This window comes from Diaphorina citri, unplaced genomic scaffold (assembly GCF_000475195.1).
Source record: "Diaphorina citri unplaced genomic scaffold, Diaci psyllid genome assembly version 1.1 scaffold2990, whole genome shotgun sequence".
Lineage (NCBI taxonomy): Eukaryota > Metazoa > Arthropoda > Insecta > Hemiptera > Psyllidae > Diaphorina > Diaphorina citri.
In genome coordinates, this window is record NW_007380402.1 from 4,548 (window position 1) to 21,563 (window position 17,016).

At 39.4% G+C, this 17,016-nt stretch overlaps 1 protein-coding gene across 1 annotated transcript; it reads left to right on the top strand.

The window, feature by feature from the left end:
• Positions 1-2,399: 2,399 nt before the first annotated feature.
• On the top strand, positions 2,400-5,262 carry LOC103519852 (transmembrane and TPR repeat-containing protein 2-like). Its single transcript, XM_026831178.1, has 2 exons — positions 2,400-2,641; positions 4,956-5,262. The coding sequence occupies exons 1-2, from the start codon at positions 2,447-2,449 to the stop codon at positions 4,983-4,985; spliced, it is 225 nt and encodes a 74-aa protein (XP_026686979.1). The 5' UTR covers positions 2,400-2,446; the 3' UTR covers positions 4,986-5,262.
• The last annotated feature ends 11,754 nt before the right edge of the window (positions 5,263-17,016 follow it).

A 17,016-nucleotide genomic window follows, 5' to 3' on the forward strand; every position in this document is an offset into this window, starting at 1 on the left:
GTAATAAGTTAAAAGGCAAAATAAGAAAAGGTGGGTGGTATGTATATGTACCTCCTCTTTAATTCAACCTTTGTCTCAAACTTTTACTTTGCCTTTCTGTCAACTTAAAATCCTTTGAGGTTTGAGTGTACTTCACTTTCAAGTTTCTCTCTCCCTCTCGCGCTCTCCTCATTTCTTTCTCTCTCTCTCATTGCGATTATCACCAACTTTTTTTAAGGTTTGATAGAGGGAACTGTAAATACTGAGGTCTTATCGTCTCGATGGCAAAGAGAGAAGGAAGACCTTATCTGTTTAGAATAAAATTACTTCCGGGAGGTAATCGAACCCGTGACCTAGCGCTTAAAAGGCAAACGCGCTACCCTCCAAGCTAACTATACTGGCAAAACCAACATTTTTTTTTTTTCCAAGAGGTTTGACAGAGGGAACTGTAACTGCTATGGTCTTATCGTCCCGAAATCGAAGAGAGAAGGAAGACAGGATAGGAGAAAGCCAGCCTTTCCGAGAACGAACATTATCCCATGAAATTTACATTTACAATGCATAAAACATGCCACAAACACATTGGCAGTAGAGCTGCGACAAAACTACATCTTCCACTAGAAGCTAGTAAATCTAGTCATTGAAGGTCGTTCCAAAATGAGTGATAGCACGCCAACGGCAAGACATCAATGGGGAAACGGTAAGCGAATTTTTTGTGATAAGACTAAATTGATTTGTGATATAGATTTTCAAATTTTCATATTTCCAACCATTCCACAAGCCTAATCATTGAATTTCTGGGACAAAAACGGAAATTCGGGACAAAACGCCCCAAAATGAAAAACTGATTCTCAAAAAAAAAAATATTAAATAACCTTTTCCCCCTAGTTAAAATATCCTTTTATCCGCCCTACTTTTAACATTAAATATTCTGTTTGCATGATATTAAATAACCTTTTCCCCCTAGTTAAAATATCCTTTTATCCGCCCTACTTTTAACATTAAATATTCTGTTTGCATGGCTTTGGGAGGAGCTGATAGCAAAAAGGAAAAAAAAAAGGAAATAATAATAGTAAAAAAACCTAATAGTATAACTAGGTAGTAGATACTTCCTATACTAAAAATGATGGTAGGAAACCATTCGTAGGCAATTATAATACCTATTTAAGGAGGAAAAGGTATTTTATAAATCCTTTTGATAAATCATGGGTAAAATAAGTGGGATCCCAAATAACTGAATCCTCAATCACATATGTACCTATTACCTACTTATAGACTGCTACTTCAAATCTTGTAAATTATTCACAAAAGACTTTTATCAAATGCTTTTAGGGGCGTGTCTGATTTTTTCTATTATTTTATCGATAATAATATGTGAGAGTTGCACTCTGTTCTCTTTTGGGTCACGCAGGTTGTTGTTGTTGGTGGTGGTGGTGGTGGTGGTGGTGGTATTCTACTTTCTATTTTATTAACAAATAAAGAGCATATTATTACAGTGGATATGAAAAACACACATAAACCACCAAGCTCCCATCGTCCGAGAAGACCTACGAGTACAATATGAGGAAAAAAAGGAAGATTAAGCGTCAAAGGCGAAGAAACATGACCAGGATTATTACCACACTCCCTCCCCGGGGGTAAAAAGGGGGAGCAAAAGGGGGAGAGAATTTAATAAAAATGAAATTATTTGGGCAATACGGAAAAACTGTCCATTTTGTTCGGGCCTTTATTACGGGCCGACCTTTATTGCTCAATTTAATCTCCAATATCGCCGCTCGAATTCTTCTCGAGATTGCAGCTTCGGAATTTCCCAAGGCCCGGAGATAACTCTCACATAATGGGTTTGAATTTTCCATTCCGTCCTGACGACAATACCGAAAGCCTTCGCATCATCAATTATGAAACTTGCGGTCGACATGTGAGAGTAGAAGGGAGATATGGGGTAGGACAAGATATGGGGCACCCCAAAAGCCTCATATTGCTTCATCTTCTTTTGTTAAGTCTCGACTTTTCATGTTTTTCCACACAAAGATGGGTCCGGTCCGCTTTGTTTGCATGTTTTGTAGAGGTTTCCGTTTCCATCAGGGACAGGCTTATTGTCCGTTTATGCTTTTCAACGGTTGTTGATGGTCTTGTTACTCTGGATGGTTTCATTGAATTGGCGGAATGTTGTTTCAATGTTGAAATATATGCAAACAAGTAGATATTAGTATAAAATTGTTTATAACATAACATTTATCAAGATTGTCCCTCAGCACCGCTTCCGCATTACTTCAAAGTCGTCATAACATTTGCGAAGTACGAAGCTCCTTCTGGAAATTGAAGATTGTTGTTTCTGAAAATCGCAAGCTATTCTTTCGGAGTTAATCTGGTAGGTATTCCTGGTAATCCAAATCCCATCTCTCCTTCTGTTCCAGTGGCGTATCTCAACTTGGGTCAGCTGTTGGCGTCCCTCGGTCAGTGCGAGATGGCCGCCACAATATTCCGCCAATGTTCCAACCTAGACGGCACTGGTCTGAAGGATCCTCGCACGCATGAGGTGGCCCGAATTACCGCCCTGTTACATCTGGGCCGGCTGCATGGAGATAGAAAGCGGTATGCAGAGGCAGTGGCCGTCTACCGGGAGGCGTTACACAGGATGCCACCGTACTATCAACCTTCGGTGAGTACTATTTTAGGAGACACATAGTAGATGGCCATCGATCGATGTCGACTGAAACCACACTGCCTCGACAACATAGATTCACCTCGTCGATCGACTTCAAAGATTGGAAAATATTGATTCACAAATATTTCACTCGATAGGGAAAAAAATCGATGAAAACCATCCTTCTTCTAAAAATTTCGATTCAACTTTCAAAAATTTTTGCAAAATTTGATCTCGGAAGCTTAACCTTGTGCTAATTTCAATTGCGTTTCCAATCAAATATCAACAGTGTTCAAGGATGCAAACAAGCGTTCAATAAGCAGACAGAATGCAATGAGAGAGAGAAAGAGAGAGAAGAGAGAGAGAGAGAGAGAGAGAGAGAGAGAGAGAGAGGGAGAGAGACAGCAAAGGTCCAATTAAAACGGAAAATTTCTTCCGTTCTAAATTCAGTTCTTGGGAAATATTTTGAAGAAGAAGGAAGAACGTTGGGAAAGAGAGTCAAACGCTTTTTGAACGTCTTGAAATGTTGAGGAAACCAGGTGTATGGGAAGGGATCTCGGGGTGGCAATGGGGTGGAGAGTGTGAATATGAGGATGGGAATCTGGGGTGGTAATACATAATAATGTATGATGGGGAAGTGAATATGAGTATAAGGGTCCGGGGTGGGAATATGATGGGGGTGAATATGAGTATAAGGGTCTGGGGTGGGAATAGGATGGGGGTGGATATGAGTATAAGGGTCTGGGGTGGGAATAGGATGGGGGTGAATATGAGTATAAGGGTCCGAGGGTGGAAATATGATGGGGGGTGAATATGAGTATAAGGGTCTGGGGTGGGAATAGGATGGGGGTGGACATGAGTATAAGGGTGTGGGGTGGGAATGGGGTGGAGAGTGTGAATATGAGTAGGATAGCAATCTGGGGTGGGAATAGGATGGGGGTGAATATAAGTATAGGGGTCTGGGGTGGGAATGGGGTGGAGAGTGTGAATATGAGTAGGATAGCAATCTAGGGTAGGAGTATGGTGAGGGTGAATATGAGTATAGGGGTCTGGGGTGGGAATGGGGTGGAGAGTGTGAATATGAGTAGGATAGCAATCTGGGGTAGGAGTATGGTGAGGGTGAATATGAGTATAGGGGTCTGGGGTGGGAACGGCACGTCTGGGTAGGAAGAGGAGAGTACGGAAAGGATCAAATAACAACCTAAACACGTTACTTCCCAAATCAAATTTAATATTAATAATCTCGTAATATGTCAGACTGTATAACCCCCCCCCCCCCCCCCCCCAAATTATTCAGACACTCATTATCTCGAGCCCACAGGACATGAAAAAGCACAGAGAGAACAACATGTTTTCCAATAAACCAACTTCGGAGCGTGCATAAAATTCTCCAGATAGCGGTCGGAAAAAACACAGTTCGAACTTCGAGAAAACGGCAGAGATATAAAAAATTGATAATGAATTGTAAATACAAAATACAACAAAAGTACGAGAAAAAAAATTAATTGGGAAACTTTTTTCTCTTTGGAGAAAGAGAAGAGTGGTGATCATTTTGCAGATTCTATTTTCTCTTCTTCAAGAGGTCTCTTCTTCATCCAAAGTCTCTTGAGAAGTTTTCTGTGCTCTTAATAGAAAAGTCTGCCATTTCAAGAGCTGATGGTTGAGTATCTCTATGGTGGGAGGAAGAGGAGGAGAAGGAGGAGGAGGTGGAGGAGTAGGAAGAGGAGGAGTTTTAATTGTAATCCTGTGTTGATTACAAGTCTGGAGTCAGCTCTGATTACAGAACGAAAGGTTTCTTGTGACGGTTTTTGAAATCAGCATTCGAGAGTTCAGACAATCCTCGAATAGGAGCAAATCTTGCAAAATTACTCGTACGTTAGTAACTTTGTGTAAACTGCAAAGTTCTTCATGGAATGGTCTCCAGAGTCCAGACTGCAATTCTCACAATTCTGTGTCCGCGCGTAACATATGCGATGTACACACATGACATGACATTGCTAATAAATGTTTACGTGAAAAATGAAAAAAAAAAAAAAAAAAAAAAAAAAAAAAACCCAATATAATTATGGTAGTTTGACATCTCCCCTAATCTGAAGATCTGAGAATTTTGACAAGGTATGATTGGGAGACTTGGCATCTTCACCTAATCTAATCTACAGTTTTAAAGCATGAGTGAATGTTTTAAGGTAATACCTAGTTCTGTGCTTATATATTATGGATTTATTTAATTTCTATGTTTCAGATATTGTACCCCATTTCTCATGATCAAGCTTTATAAACACCATGAGTAATCTTAGTTTTTACTTTCTATTACCCTCTCATGTTTCAGATGCTGTACTCTCTCCTAGGCGTTGTTTAATTCTGATCGATTACTTTATCGATTTATTTTCCAATACGTTTCAAGCGTGATTTTATTGATTGGCAGTTGGCGCCGAGTGCATTACGCCGGTATTTCAATTTTTTAAAATACTTGTTTTTTTCTTTTTTTTTTCAACACTAAAGTTCTGAAAGAATAATAAATAAAGTTATAGTAAACTCTAATAGAGCGATATTATTTTTTATTTATTAAAATCTATTGAATTGTGTTTATACCAATTGACTGTGTTGTACCTATCTTTTATTGGTTTGTATGGAAGTTCACAATCGATTTTTGGCTGTGCAGTAGGTAAAGGTAAGTTTAAAGTAAAAAATTAACCTTAAGTTGCCAGCCTAGTTAGCCTTTTTGGTGGCGCGTCTGCCTTGTAAGCGCTAGGCCGCCGGTTCGATTCCCGCCCGGGGCGGATTTTATCCTGATGGGATAATCTTCGTTCTCGGAACGGCTGGCTTTCCTCCTATCCTGTCTTCCTTCTCTCTTCGATTTTGGGACGATAAGACCCTAGCAGTTACAGTTCCCTCTGTCAAACCTCTTGAAAAATAATAATAACCTTAAGTTAAGAGCCCATTAGTTTACATACCTACATAGGTAAGTGCGTTCACAAGTAATTTACAAACAAGTGTATTTTTATTGGTCCTTGATTACATTTTAACTGAGACTTTATAGCAATAACCTTATGTTAAGAGCCCATTAGTTTACATACCTACAGTGCCTACATAGGTAAGTGCGTTCACAAGTAATTTACAAACAAGTGTATTTTTATTGGTCCTTGATTACATTTTAACTGAGACTTTATAGCTGCCCATAATAAATAATAATGCTTTCTTTTTAAATTTCAACAGTCGTGGGAATCGAACTCATTACCCCGGGATACAACCTGGCTTGGGTCTGATAATATTGTTCTCAGACCTCTTCGATAAAATTCCATTCTTTAAAGTTAAAGGGCGAAGATGTATAGTTTCGTAATTCCCTGGTTTGAGTAAAACCGTCAATCGTCAATACGTAAAATAACATTTTGAGAAGATCCCTCTAGCTTCACGTATTTTTATTGGTCCTTGATTACATTTTAACTGAGACTTTATAGCTGCCCATAATAAATAATAATATTTTCTTTTTAAATTTCAACAGTCGTGGGAATCGAACTCATTACCCCGGGATACAACCTGGCTTGGGTCTGATAATTGTTCTCAGACCTCTTCGATAAAATTTCATTCTTTAAAGTTAAAGGGCGAAGATGTATAATTGTATAGTTTCGTAATTCCCTGGTTTGAGTAAAACCGTCAATCGTCAATACGTAAAATAACATTTTGAGAAGATCCCTCTAGCTTCACCATAAATAATAATTCAAGGAATGGAGAATTGGACAATTCCTACTAATAGAGAGTTTGTTTACTTGCGATAGGTAGGTATACGGCCTGAGGAGATACAACCCGGCTTGGGTCTGATAATTGTTCTCAGACCTCTTCGATAAAATTCCATTCTTTAAAGTTAAAGGGCGAAGATGTACATATAGTTTCGTAATTCCCTGGTTTGAGTAAAACCGTCAATCGTCAATACGTAAAATAACATTTTGAGAAGATTCCTCTAGCTTCACCATAAATAATAATTCAAGGAATGCAGAATTGGACAATTCCTACTAATAGAGAGTTTGTTTACTTGCGATAGGTAGGTATATGGACATTTAAAATACATCTAGGTCCCAGGGATTTGCAGGAGGAGCGCGAACGTCAAGAGTTCGAAATGCCGTTTAAATAACCTTAAGGTGTGTCCAAACATAGTCGACTGGCCGTCGATCGACGAGGTGAATCTATGTTACCGAGGCAGTGTGGACGGTTCAGTCGATGTCGATCGACGGATGGCCGGTCGACTATGTGTGGACACACATTTAGGTACCTACCTATATTACTAATTATCTGTTTTCCAGGAATATTCGGGAACAGAAAGCAGGCAATGAGGTAACCAATAGGTACATTATTTGTTTAGTTGCGGTAGGTATGGACCTTTGGACATAGATTCCCATACCATGTATTTAAAATGACAATGTAGACTTTACCGTATTGGTCTGATGTCCCCTTGTATGAAACTTCCTGTGTGCATGTAGAGTTTTGAGTTACCCTCAGTACCAATCAAGATGATGAGCATGTCAAGCCAAGCTTACTTCCTTTCATACATCGGGTTTAACCCAACTGGTTTCCGAGTTTTCTCTTGAAGCACATGTCAAGCCAAGCTTACTTCCTTTCATACATCGGCTTTAACCCAACTGGTTTCCGAGTTTTCTCTTGAAGCCAGAAGGTTATGCTTGTTTACCATGTTCGTAATATATAGAAATACTTCTTCTCTCTTGAAGCCAGAAGGTTATGCTTGTTTACCATGTTCGTAATATATAGAAATACTTCTTCTTCTTCTTCTTCTTCTTCTTCTTCTTCTTCTTCTTCTTCTTCTTCTTCTTCCTCGCCTTTTCCCGTGTTTAGACGGTATCGCGGCCTGAGGAAGTACTTTGCAGTCCCAGGGAAATAATAAAAAAAGGTAGGTATACGGACATTTAAAATACATCTAGGTAACCAATAGGTACATTATTTGTTTAGTTGCGGTAGGTATGGACATTTGGACATAGATTCCCATACCATGTATTTAAAATGACAATGTAGACTTTACCGTATTGGTCTGATGTCCCCTTGTATGAAACTTCCTGTGTGCATGTAGAGTTTTGAGTTACCCTCAGTACCAATCAAGATGATGAGCATGTCAAGCCAAGCTTACTTCCTTTCATACATCGGGTTTAACCCAACTGGTTTCCGAGTTTTCTCTTGAAGCCAGAAGGTTATGCTTGTTTACCATGTTCGTAATATATAGAAATACTTCTTCTTCTTCTTCCTCGCCTTTTCCCGTGTTTAGACGGTATCGGCGTTTATCGTCAGCCTCTCAATCAGCCCCAGCTAGCTGTTTACTTTGGGCTAACACTTAGGTAGTTATTGGCTACAAAAATTTCACTAGTGGATGCCCTTCGCATTAATCGCACTCAACCTTTGCCATTTCTTTAGCAAGTGTAACCTACTCAATCAATCATATTTATTATGTAGATACAAATTTATTGGAGATTTATTTTCACGAGATTACGTGTAGGTACCTAAATATTTCCCATGTCTTAAATGATATATATGGGTACATATTTACATAAGTAATAATATCTACTTACAGCGAAATTCCCAAGAATTGTTCATTAGACTTTAGATAAATTCTTGAAGCCAGAAGGTTATGCTTGTTTACCATGTTCGTAATATATAGAAATACTTCTTCTTCTTCTTCCTCGCCTTTTCCCGTGTTTAGACGGGATCGGCGTTTATCGTCAGCCTCTCAATCAGCCCCAGCTAGCTGTTTACTTTGGGCTAACACTTAGTTAGTTATTGGCTACAAAAATTTCACTAGTGGATGCCCTTCGCACTAATCGCACTCAACCTTTGCCATTTCTTTAGCAAGTGTAACCTACTCAATCAATCATATTTATTATGTAGATGCAAATTTATTGGAGATTTATTTTCACGAGATTACGTGTAGGTACCTAAATATTTCCCATGTCAATGATATATATGGGTACATATTTACATAAGTAATAATATCTACTTACAGCGAAATTCCCAAGAATTGTTCATTAGACTTTAGATAAACTTGTTTACACTTTAATCTTTTCTCTTTATCACAATAGGTAATTTATTAGGTATACGTAGTAGGTAGGTATGTATTAGGTATCTACCTATATGTAGCTACTCATTATTGTGATTGACCTTCAATATTGGCCCTTTCATTTGCTACCGGCAAGAATGAAAAGAATCCAAGAATGACTGTTTTCAAATACCTACTCGTACGTACGTATGCGTATAATCCATACAGTTTCATTTGCTACTGGCAAGAATGAAAAGAATCCAAGAATGACTGTTTTCAAATACCTACTCGTACGTACGTATGCGTATAATCCATACAGTTTCCTCTTACTAGAAATTACTCTTTATTCCACCATAAGTCGCAATGCAATACCTTCATTCTTTAGCTTTAAAAGGAAAATGATCATTACCTAGCTTTGTAAGCGTTAGAACCCGGGGACGATTCACGCCCGGGGCAACTTTTATCCTGAATTCCTTAAGGCGATAATTTTTTTTCTCGGAACGACTGACTGGCTTTCTCCCATCCTGCCCTCCTTATGTCTTAGAGGACGATAAGACCTCCGTTGTTACAGTTCCCTCTGTCAAAAAATCTAATTTGCCTAAATGTAACTAACTATTATGCTATGGTTCTGTGGGCTCTGTCATAATATGTTATCTGAAAAACAAGAATAAGTTCTACTACCGAATGGGTTAAGATGGTCATATAGGTACCATCAAGTTCTGGAGTCGCATATTGGTTTTGGATGCGCTCCGGTAAGCACTCACAGTAAATGGTTTTCTTTGACCTATATGCTACAATATGCATTAGGTACAACGTTTAACCAATAGGTATACGAGTACGTATACATATATGAACCTATGTAGGAACAAGGTTTGATAACGTTCATCAAGGTCTGTCTCTCTTCATGCCCATTTCCTCGTGTAAATGTTGGGTATTTCAATTATTTCATCACCCTTCATTTTCCGCCTGCCTAGAGGGCCTATGTCTGTTCAGAAATGTCTCCTATAGAGATGAACACGAGTATTTTGGAGAATACATTTTGGGCATTTAGGTCGGCTTTTCCCCTCCCCTCTAGCTCTCTTTGAATTGGCTTAAGAACACCTTATGGATGAAAGAATAGGCAAAATGAAGGCGAGGTATTTTCATTAAATAAATTAAATTAAATAGATGTCTGACACTATCCTTATGCCTGTGTGACACTACCCCTTATGCCTACTTATGCCTGGTGGTGTGGAAATAAATTGAGTTTAAAAGCCATAACCCATAACATAGATATACTTGTGATTTTGATTAAATAAATTAAATTAAATAGATGTCTGACACTATCCTTATGCCTGTCTGACACTACCCCTTATGCCTACTTATGCCTGGTGGTGTGGAAATAAATTGAGTTTAAAAGCCATAACCCATAACATAGATATACTTGTACCTATATTCCTACATGGTTATGCATTAGGAAAGATATGTACATATTATGTATCTATAATTTAAGATAATGGGATTATAAGTATTTGTATCCGGTATATAGACAATGGTCCTAATGTGTTTCCTATTGAAGATCAAAAATGCATTAATAAAGAATGCATTATTTTCTTCTTCCCATTTCAAGTGGCATGATAAGGTGTTCTATTTTCAATAGTGTTTGGTAGGTAGACCTCTCTACAGCAGTGGTCATTAATTTCTTGTCCTATATGGTCTGCGGACCACTAGTGGTCCAAATTATCCTAAACAGGTTTACTCTCGGAGCGGCTGACTTTCGACTATAAGACCTTTTTGTTAAAGTTCCCTCCATCAAACCTCTTAAAAAAAAAACGTTCTATTTTCAATAGTGCTTGGTAGGTAGACCTCTATACAGCAGTGGTCATTAATTTCTAGTCCTATGTGGTCTGCGGACCACTAGTGAGTGGTCCAAAATTCCAAATTATCCTAAACAGGTTTGCTCTCGGAGCGGCTGACTTTTTCCTATATCCTCTCTTCGACTATAAGACCTTTGTAAGTTGTTAAAGTTCCCTCCATCAAACCTCTAAAAAAAATTTAACGCATCACCGTTAGTAGAGCTAAATCCCCGGTGTGGTTGGGTATTTCGTATAAAAGTTGTGGTTATAGGTACCTATGATGTGATTTTTGGTAATTTTGCAACGGGGTAAAAGTAAGTGTTATTTGTTCATGCCCATAAAATCATAAGTGTTTATCTGATCGGCCACCGGCCGCTGGCAAAGCTAGCTACGTCATGCTTATAAAAAACAAATACATATTGCGGCCTTCGCCCGCTGCTTTTGGTAATAGTAAAAACAAATCAAATGAGCTGCTTTGGTGAAGACTCACGATTTAATTAAAATTCCAACAGTCTAATGCTAAGGCTAAAATAGAGTGGATCGGAGAGCATATTAGAGCTTTTTGTTCTCGGCTCTATGCGGTTAGAATGGAGCAGTTGCAAATGGGTAAAAATTATTAATAAATCTGAGGTCAAAACTCCGAAAAAGTAACTTTAAAAGGTCGAAAATTCAATTTTCAATTGTCGTTCTAATGAAAAAGTTCAAAGAGTTGTGACGTCAGATTTCTCGTCAAAATGCGCAGAAACGCTTGCGCACAAACAAACGAAGTGGGAGTCATGAATTATGACGACATCGCCTACGGGAGCGTATGCCGTGACGTCAAAGTTCACGATTTACCGGTATTTTTTAAATCGATTTATCTCGGTATTAGAAGAGTCGTAGAAGAAAAAGAAAAATTCCGTTGGTCCTCATTTTTCCTGCTCTATGACTTTGAAACATCACCCAAGTATGCATCGTAGAAGAAAAAGAAAAATTCCGTTGGTCCTCATTTTTCCTGCTCTATGACTTTGAAACATCACCCAAGTAAGCTGTAGAAGAAAAAGAAAATTTCCGTTGGTCCTCATTTTTCCTGCTCTATGACTTTGAAACATCACCCAAGTAAGCGCAACTTCCCGAGATAAATCGATTTAAAAAATACCGGTAAATCATGAACTTTGACGTCACGGCTTACGCTCCCGTACACGATGACGTCACATCAAATGTCCCGAGCAAAGCTCCCTCGCAGGCAACACATGTGTTTGTGCGCATACATTTCTGCGCATTTCTTTCTGCTCCTCCGCAAGCGTGCTTGCATACTGGCGCTACCTAGCGGACGAAAAATCACATCATCACTTGAGCAGCCCACTATCTATTATTCTATTCAATAGATTCTCTTGTCATGGAATTGTGTGGAACTATGGACAATACCTTGTAGGTAGAATAATGAAAAGATGAAAACGCATCGAATGTCATCTATCCTTCACGCTGCACTGTCCAACATAATATTAAGTATACCACTTATAATATCCAATAATTATCTGCGCACATCCGAGCCTTCGAGAGGCCTCTTATTAGAATCTTAAGCACGGTACACAGGATACAAGCACATGTCTCCCAACTTGGTCTGTAAAGGTGAATCAATATATAGTCCACGGCCGTCGATCGATGTGGATTGACGTCCATCGACAGCCGTCGACCATGTGTGGACACACCTTAACTTCGTCTTTCGACCAAGATTGTTGCGTGAATACGCGATACTTTTATGCAAATAGGTATGGTGTACTCACAAAAATATATGTTGAAAGACCGGGTTGGAAAACCAAGTTGGACAGACTTGATGTAAGCTTTTGTACTGGGCTTTATACCTATACGAATAAATACCCTTTATCAAGTCTCGCTACCACAGTCTTAAATAATTGCCTTGAATTCTTGCTGACAGTTGATGTGCTGTGCTATAATTATGTAGGTTTTGCTCACATACTTTTGTTATTTCGTATCGAGAAAGAAGATGTCTATTGCCCCATCTGTCATGAAGTAAAGACCGGAGAGCAATCAAAGAGAGATTTAACTGATGAAAGTGCTAAGGCAGATAATGCAGTCACGTTTTGCTGCGCCATTCTTCCTAGTGGAACTTGCTAAAGTAGAGCACAACAAATTTAATGGAACTGGTAAATAAAAAACTACCGGATCATCGTCGCAAAAGCGAAAAGGGAAGGAAGACAGGGTAGGAGAAAGCCAGCCTAGCCGTTTCGAGAACGAATCTCATCTGTTTTAAAATCCACACCGGGCGGGAAGCGAACCCGCGACCTAGCGCTTACGAGGCAGACGTGCTACCTTTCCAGCTGTTGAAATATTTGCAAATCGAAACATTTCAAAGCAAAGGGGTAGGATAAAGATATATTCTATTCTATGTATTATGGTATATTTGGTATATGGCAGCTACGTTATGTTTATTTCATTATTTTCATTCAATTGTTTGTCTCGACATACCTTAACTAGCAGCGGGCTCAGATCACACATAGACTGCAATATCTTGTTAGCAGCATTTCGTCTGGAGCTCGAATTGGACTTGGAGGCCACCGTCAGAGGGTAGACCAGGGCCTGAGGGTGTCGCTTGCCTATGTCTATGAGGAGATGATGTATAAGGCTATTCTCATAAATACCTACATATTTGCCAGCGTCGATTATGTATGAACACAGATCAAAGGCCCCTTCCCATTTGTCGTGAGTTTCAACCGAGTTGTCGTGTGTTAGTGAGTTTATTTATATGGGTTCATAGCTTCCCCTTTGAAAAATCTCACGACGCACCACTGCTCTACAATGTAGGTACATAGTTACATACATACACATAGTGTTACATACATACACATAATGTATGTACCTATAGGTACAATACCTATAGGTACATACATTATAGGTACATTGCAGGTAATTCATGGAACCAGAACCATACAACCTGTCCGTACAATTACGTAGGTAATGTGTAACGTTACATGTTCCATACAATGTAAAATGTAATACCTTACTCTTCATACAACAACCTATAGACCTATACCTACATGCCTTTTAGGTGGTATTGGAGCTTTTGTGTGGCATATGGTTTTACAAGCCTGTTTATGTATGTTGCTTTTGTAATCTATAGTAGATATTGTATGAGTGTAATTATGGTAGACGTGGATTACTGTAGGGAGTTCTATGAAGGGTACGTCTAATTCCTGTTATTGACAATGTTGTGAATAATTGTAAGGTATACCTAGAAGAAATAAATTTGAAAAAAATCGCAAGACTAGGTAGACCTGACAGGTACGCCTGAACAGGTCCGCCTATCAGTTTGGATTTTCTTTTCCTTTGCTCAAAAAAAAAAAAAAAAAAAAAAAAAAAAAAAATGTTTTTTAGCCAGTAGTTAGGTAACGTAGGTACAAGGTGGAAAAGGATAGGATAAAGGTAGAGAAAGAGAGAGAGTGAGAGAGAGAGGGGGGGAGACAAGAGGAAGAGAAACAGAGAGGGAGTGAGGACAAGAGAGAGAGAGAAAGGGAAAGAGATAGAAAGAGTAGATGAAAGATAGAGAGGGACGGAGAGAGGCACAGGGAAGTAGATAGAGAGAGATAGATATATAGAGAGAGGGAGTAGTTTGAACGGATAAAAATGAGGGAGGGAGAATGAGAGAGAAAGAGAGAGAGAGAGAGAGAGAGAGAGAGAGAGAGAGAGAGAGAGAGAGAGAGAGAGAGAGAGAGGGGGATATCACAATAATAAAATGTTCGGAAGGAGAAAAGGAAATAGAATAATAAATGTGAAAAAAACTATACAGCTCTCGGGACGCCCTTTTGATTCTCGCTCGTGGCAATATTCTTCACAAGCTTCTAACTTTCCTTTTTCCTTTTAATAGTCGAATCCGTGAACCAAAATGTAATATTTTACTGAAGTCCGGTCTATTTGTGAATGTTTCTCGAATGGTTTGTGCGATTTTAATAAGAAATCTTGCAAAAAATGCTCGTTCAAATTTCTTTCTTTTGAAAAAAAGATACCTACCTACCTTTTCAAAAAGGCACCTTTTTTTTAAAAAAAAAAAAAAAGAAGAAGAAAAGACGCTGCTCTTCATGCCTGTTTACATCCTGGGACCAGGGGTCAGAGGCAATCAATTGTACCAAATTCATAGTCATATCTTCCTCCTTTTGGCAAACTTCTCTCAGCAATGAGCAAGTACTTCAGTAAAAAGCTGTGTCCACACATACTCGATCGATGACGAGGTGAATCTATGTTGTCAAGGCGGTGTACGGTTTCAGTCGACATCGATCGACGGGGTCTACGATGTGTGGACACAGCTTTACACCAGAGAAGTGAAAGGTACAATGTCGGGTGTGTGGTGTGTGTATGTTGTGTTCTGTATGCCACCCGTCACCCGCATATACTATAACCCCGCTTAACCTTACTTCCCCTTCCCTGAACCCTACCTACTCCTCCTTAATACTTCCCTAACCTTACTTCTCCTTCCTTAACATTCCATCTCCTCCTTCACCCTACCTTCTCCTCCCTTACCTACTCCTCCTTAACACTATCTACCTACTCCTCCTTAAACCTCCTCTTCTTCTTCTTCCTCCTTTACCCTCCTTTTCTCCTTTCCTTTAACCCTCGCCTCCTCCTCCTTAAAAATACCTTCTTCTTCCTTAACCTCCCTTCTTCTCCCTTCCCTTAACCCTCCCTCCCTATCCAGTCTGAACATAGTTTATGTTGTCAGGGGAAGAAAGAAAATGAATATGGTAATGTAGCGAGAAAAAGAGAGAAAGAAGAAAGCCGGGAAGATCGCGGCTCTTTGCTGGTTCGGAAATGTCAAGTGTGCCGGGAGCCGGGAACGGGAGGTCTTATCGTCCCGAATTCGAAGAGAGGAATTCAAGGAGTTGGCTCTCGGATAGGAGAGAGCCAACCGTTCCGAGAACGAACCTTGTCTGTTTGGGATGAAGGTCGTCACAGGCGGGAATCGAAACTATAGGGCTTACAAGGCAGACCTAACTGGGCAACCTTCAAGGTCAGAAAAAAAAAACGCTGAAGGGTGTGTAAAAGTTGTCCTAAAACCTTCTGAAACACCTTGTTCTCTATTTGAGAAAATTTCCAGCACACCCCGACACGAGCCCCCCCGGCGACGAAACTTTTTAAAAAGAAATAAATAAAAAGACGGGAAGATTTAATTGTGACGTGTGAGAATAAATCTCACACAGAGCCACCAGAGCAGAAAACAACATGAAAATGCTGTGAGACCTCCTAGTTGTGTGTCAAAGGCGTGAGAGTATGTGAGTGTGAGACAGGGCCGTACCCACACTTGTCGTTCGGGAAAAAAATCGTGTCGTGCATAAGTGGGAACACTCTCGTTTAAATTACACACTCCCATTACGGTATTTTAAACTACTGGTTGACGCGTCCTTTGTACGGGATCAGCGTGGCATAAGAGTCATAACTTTGAGGTGCTGCCATTTTGAATCGGGATGGAATATGACAAATTTAAATAGCCTATGTCACCCTCAGTACTCTTCTCAACAACCACAAAAAATTTCATCAAAATCGGTCAAGCCGTTTTTTCGTGAAAAGAGGACAACAAAAGGTCCATCAGAGTAACAGCGCCGTAACAGACAGACATACATGTACATGTTTCTGTGTATGCAATATGCAACAATTTAGTCGAATTTCACGTTATTTTCATAGTATAACTTCTCGCTGTTTCTTATTTTCAAAAAATGATCTCTTTCTACGTTTCTACCTTGCAAGTTTCCATTGAAAACTAAAAAGGATCCCTTATTTCAATTGAATCGACCTGTCCTATAGGATAGAACGATAATGGCTATGTGTGTATGTAATTTCAATTATTAAGATAATGATAATGCCAGCCTGACTTTGCACCATCTAAACCAGGGGTTCTTAACCTTTTAGAATTGGCGGACCACTATTGATAAACCAAAAATCTCGCGGACCACTTGAGATTATGTATGTTTGTATGTATATGCAATCAATTGTACATTGTACACGCTATGTGACACTCTTTTTCCCACTTCTCCCTCTCTTATTTCTTCCTCTTCCTCCTACTCATTTCTTCTTCTTCTTCTTCTTCTTCTTCTTCATCATCCACTTCTTCTTCTTCTTCTTCTTCTTCTTCTTCTTCTTCTTCTTCTTCCTCTTCTTCTTCTCCTTCTTGTCCTCCTTCTCCTCCTCCTCATTTCTTCTCCTTTCCCTCCTTCTCTCCATCTTCTATTTCTCATCCTCTCCTTTATTTATTTTTTTTGCGACTTCTTTTTCCACTTTTCTTCCTTCCCATTCTTCTTCTTCCCCTCCTTTTCTCTCTTTTCTTCTTCCTCCTCCTCCTCCTCCTCCTCCTTCCTCCTCCTCTTTCTCTTCTTCCTCATTCTCTCCGGAATGAAAATTTAATAAACATGAATACTCCATATCTTCTGCATGGTACAGAGCACAGAGTCTTGCATGTCAGGTCATGTGACGGGGACTGTAAGCTATTCAATGTAAGCTAGGGCAGTGGGGGACTGTAAGCTAGGGCAGTGGGG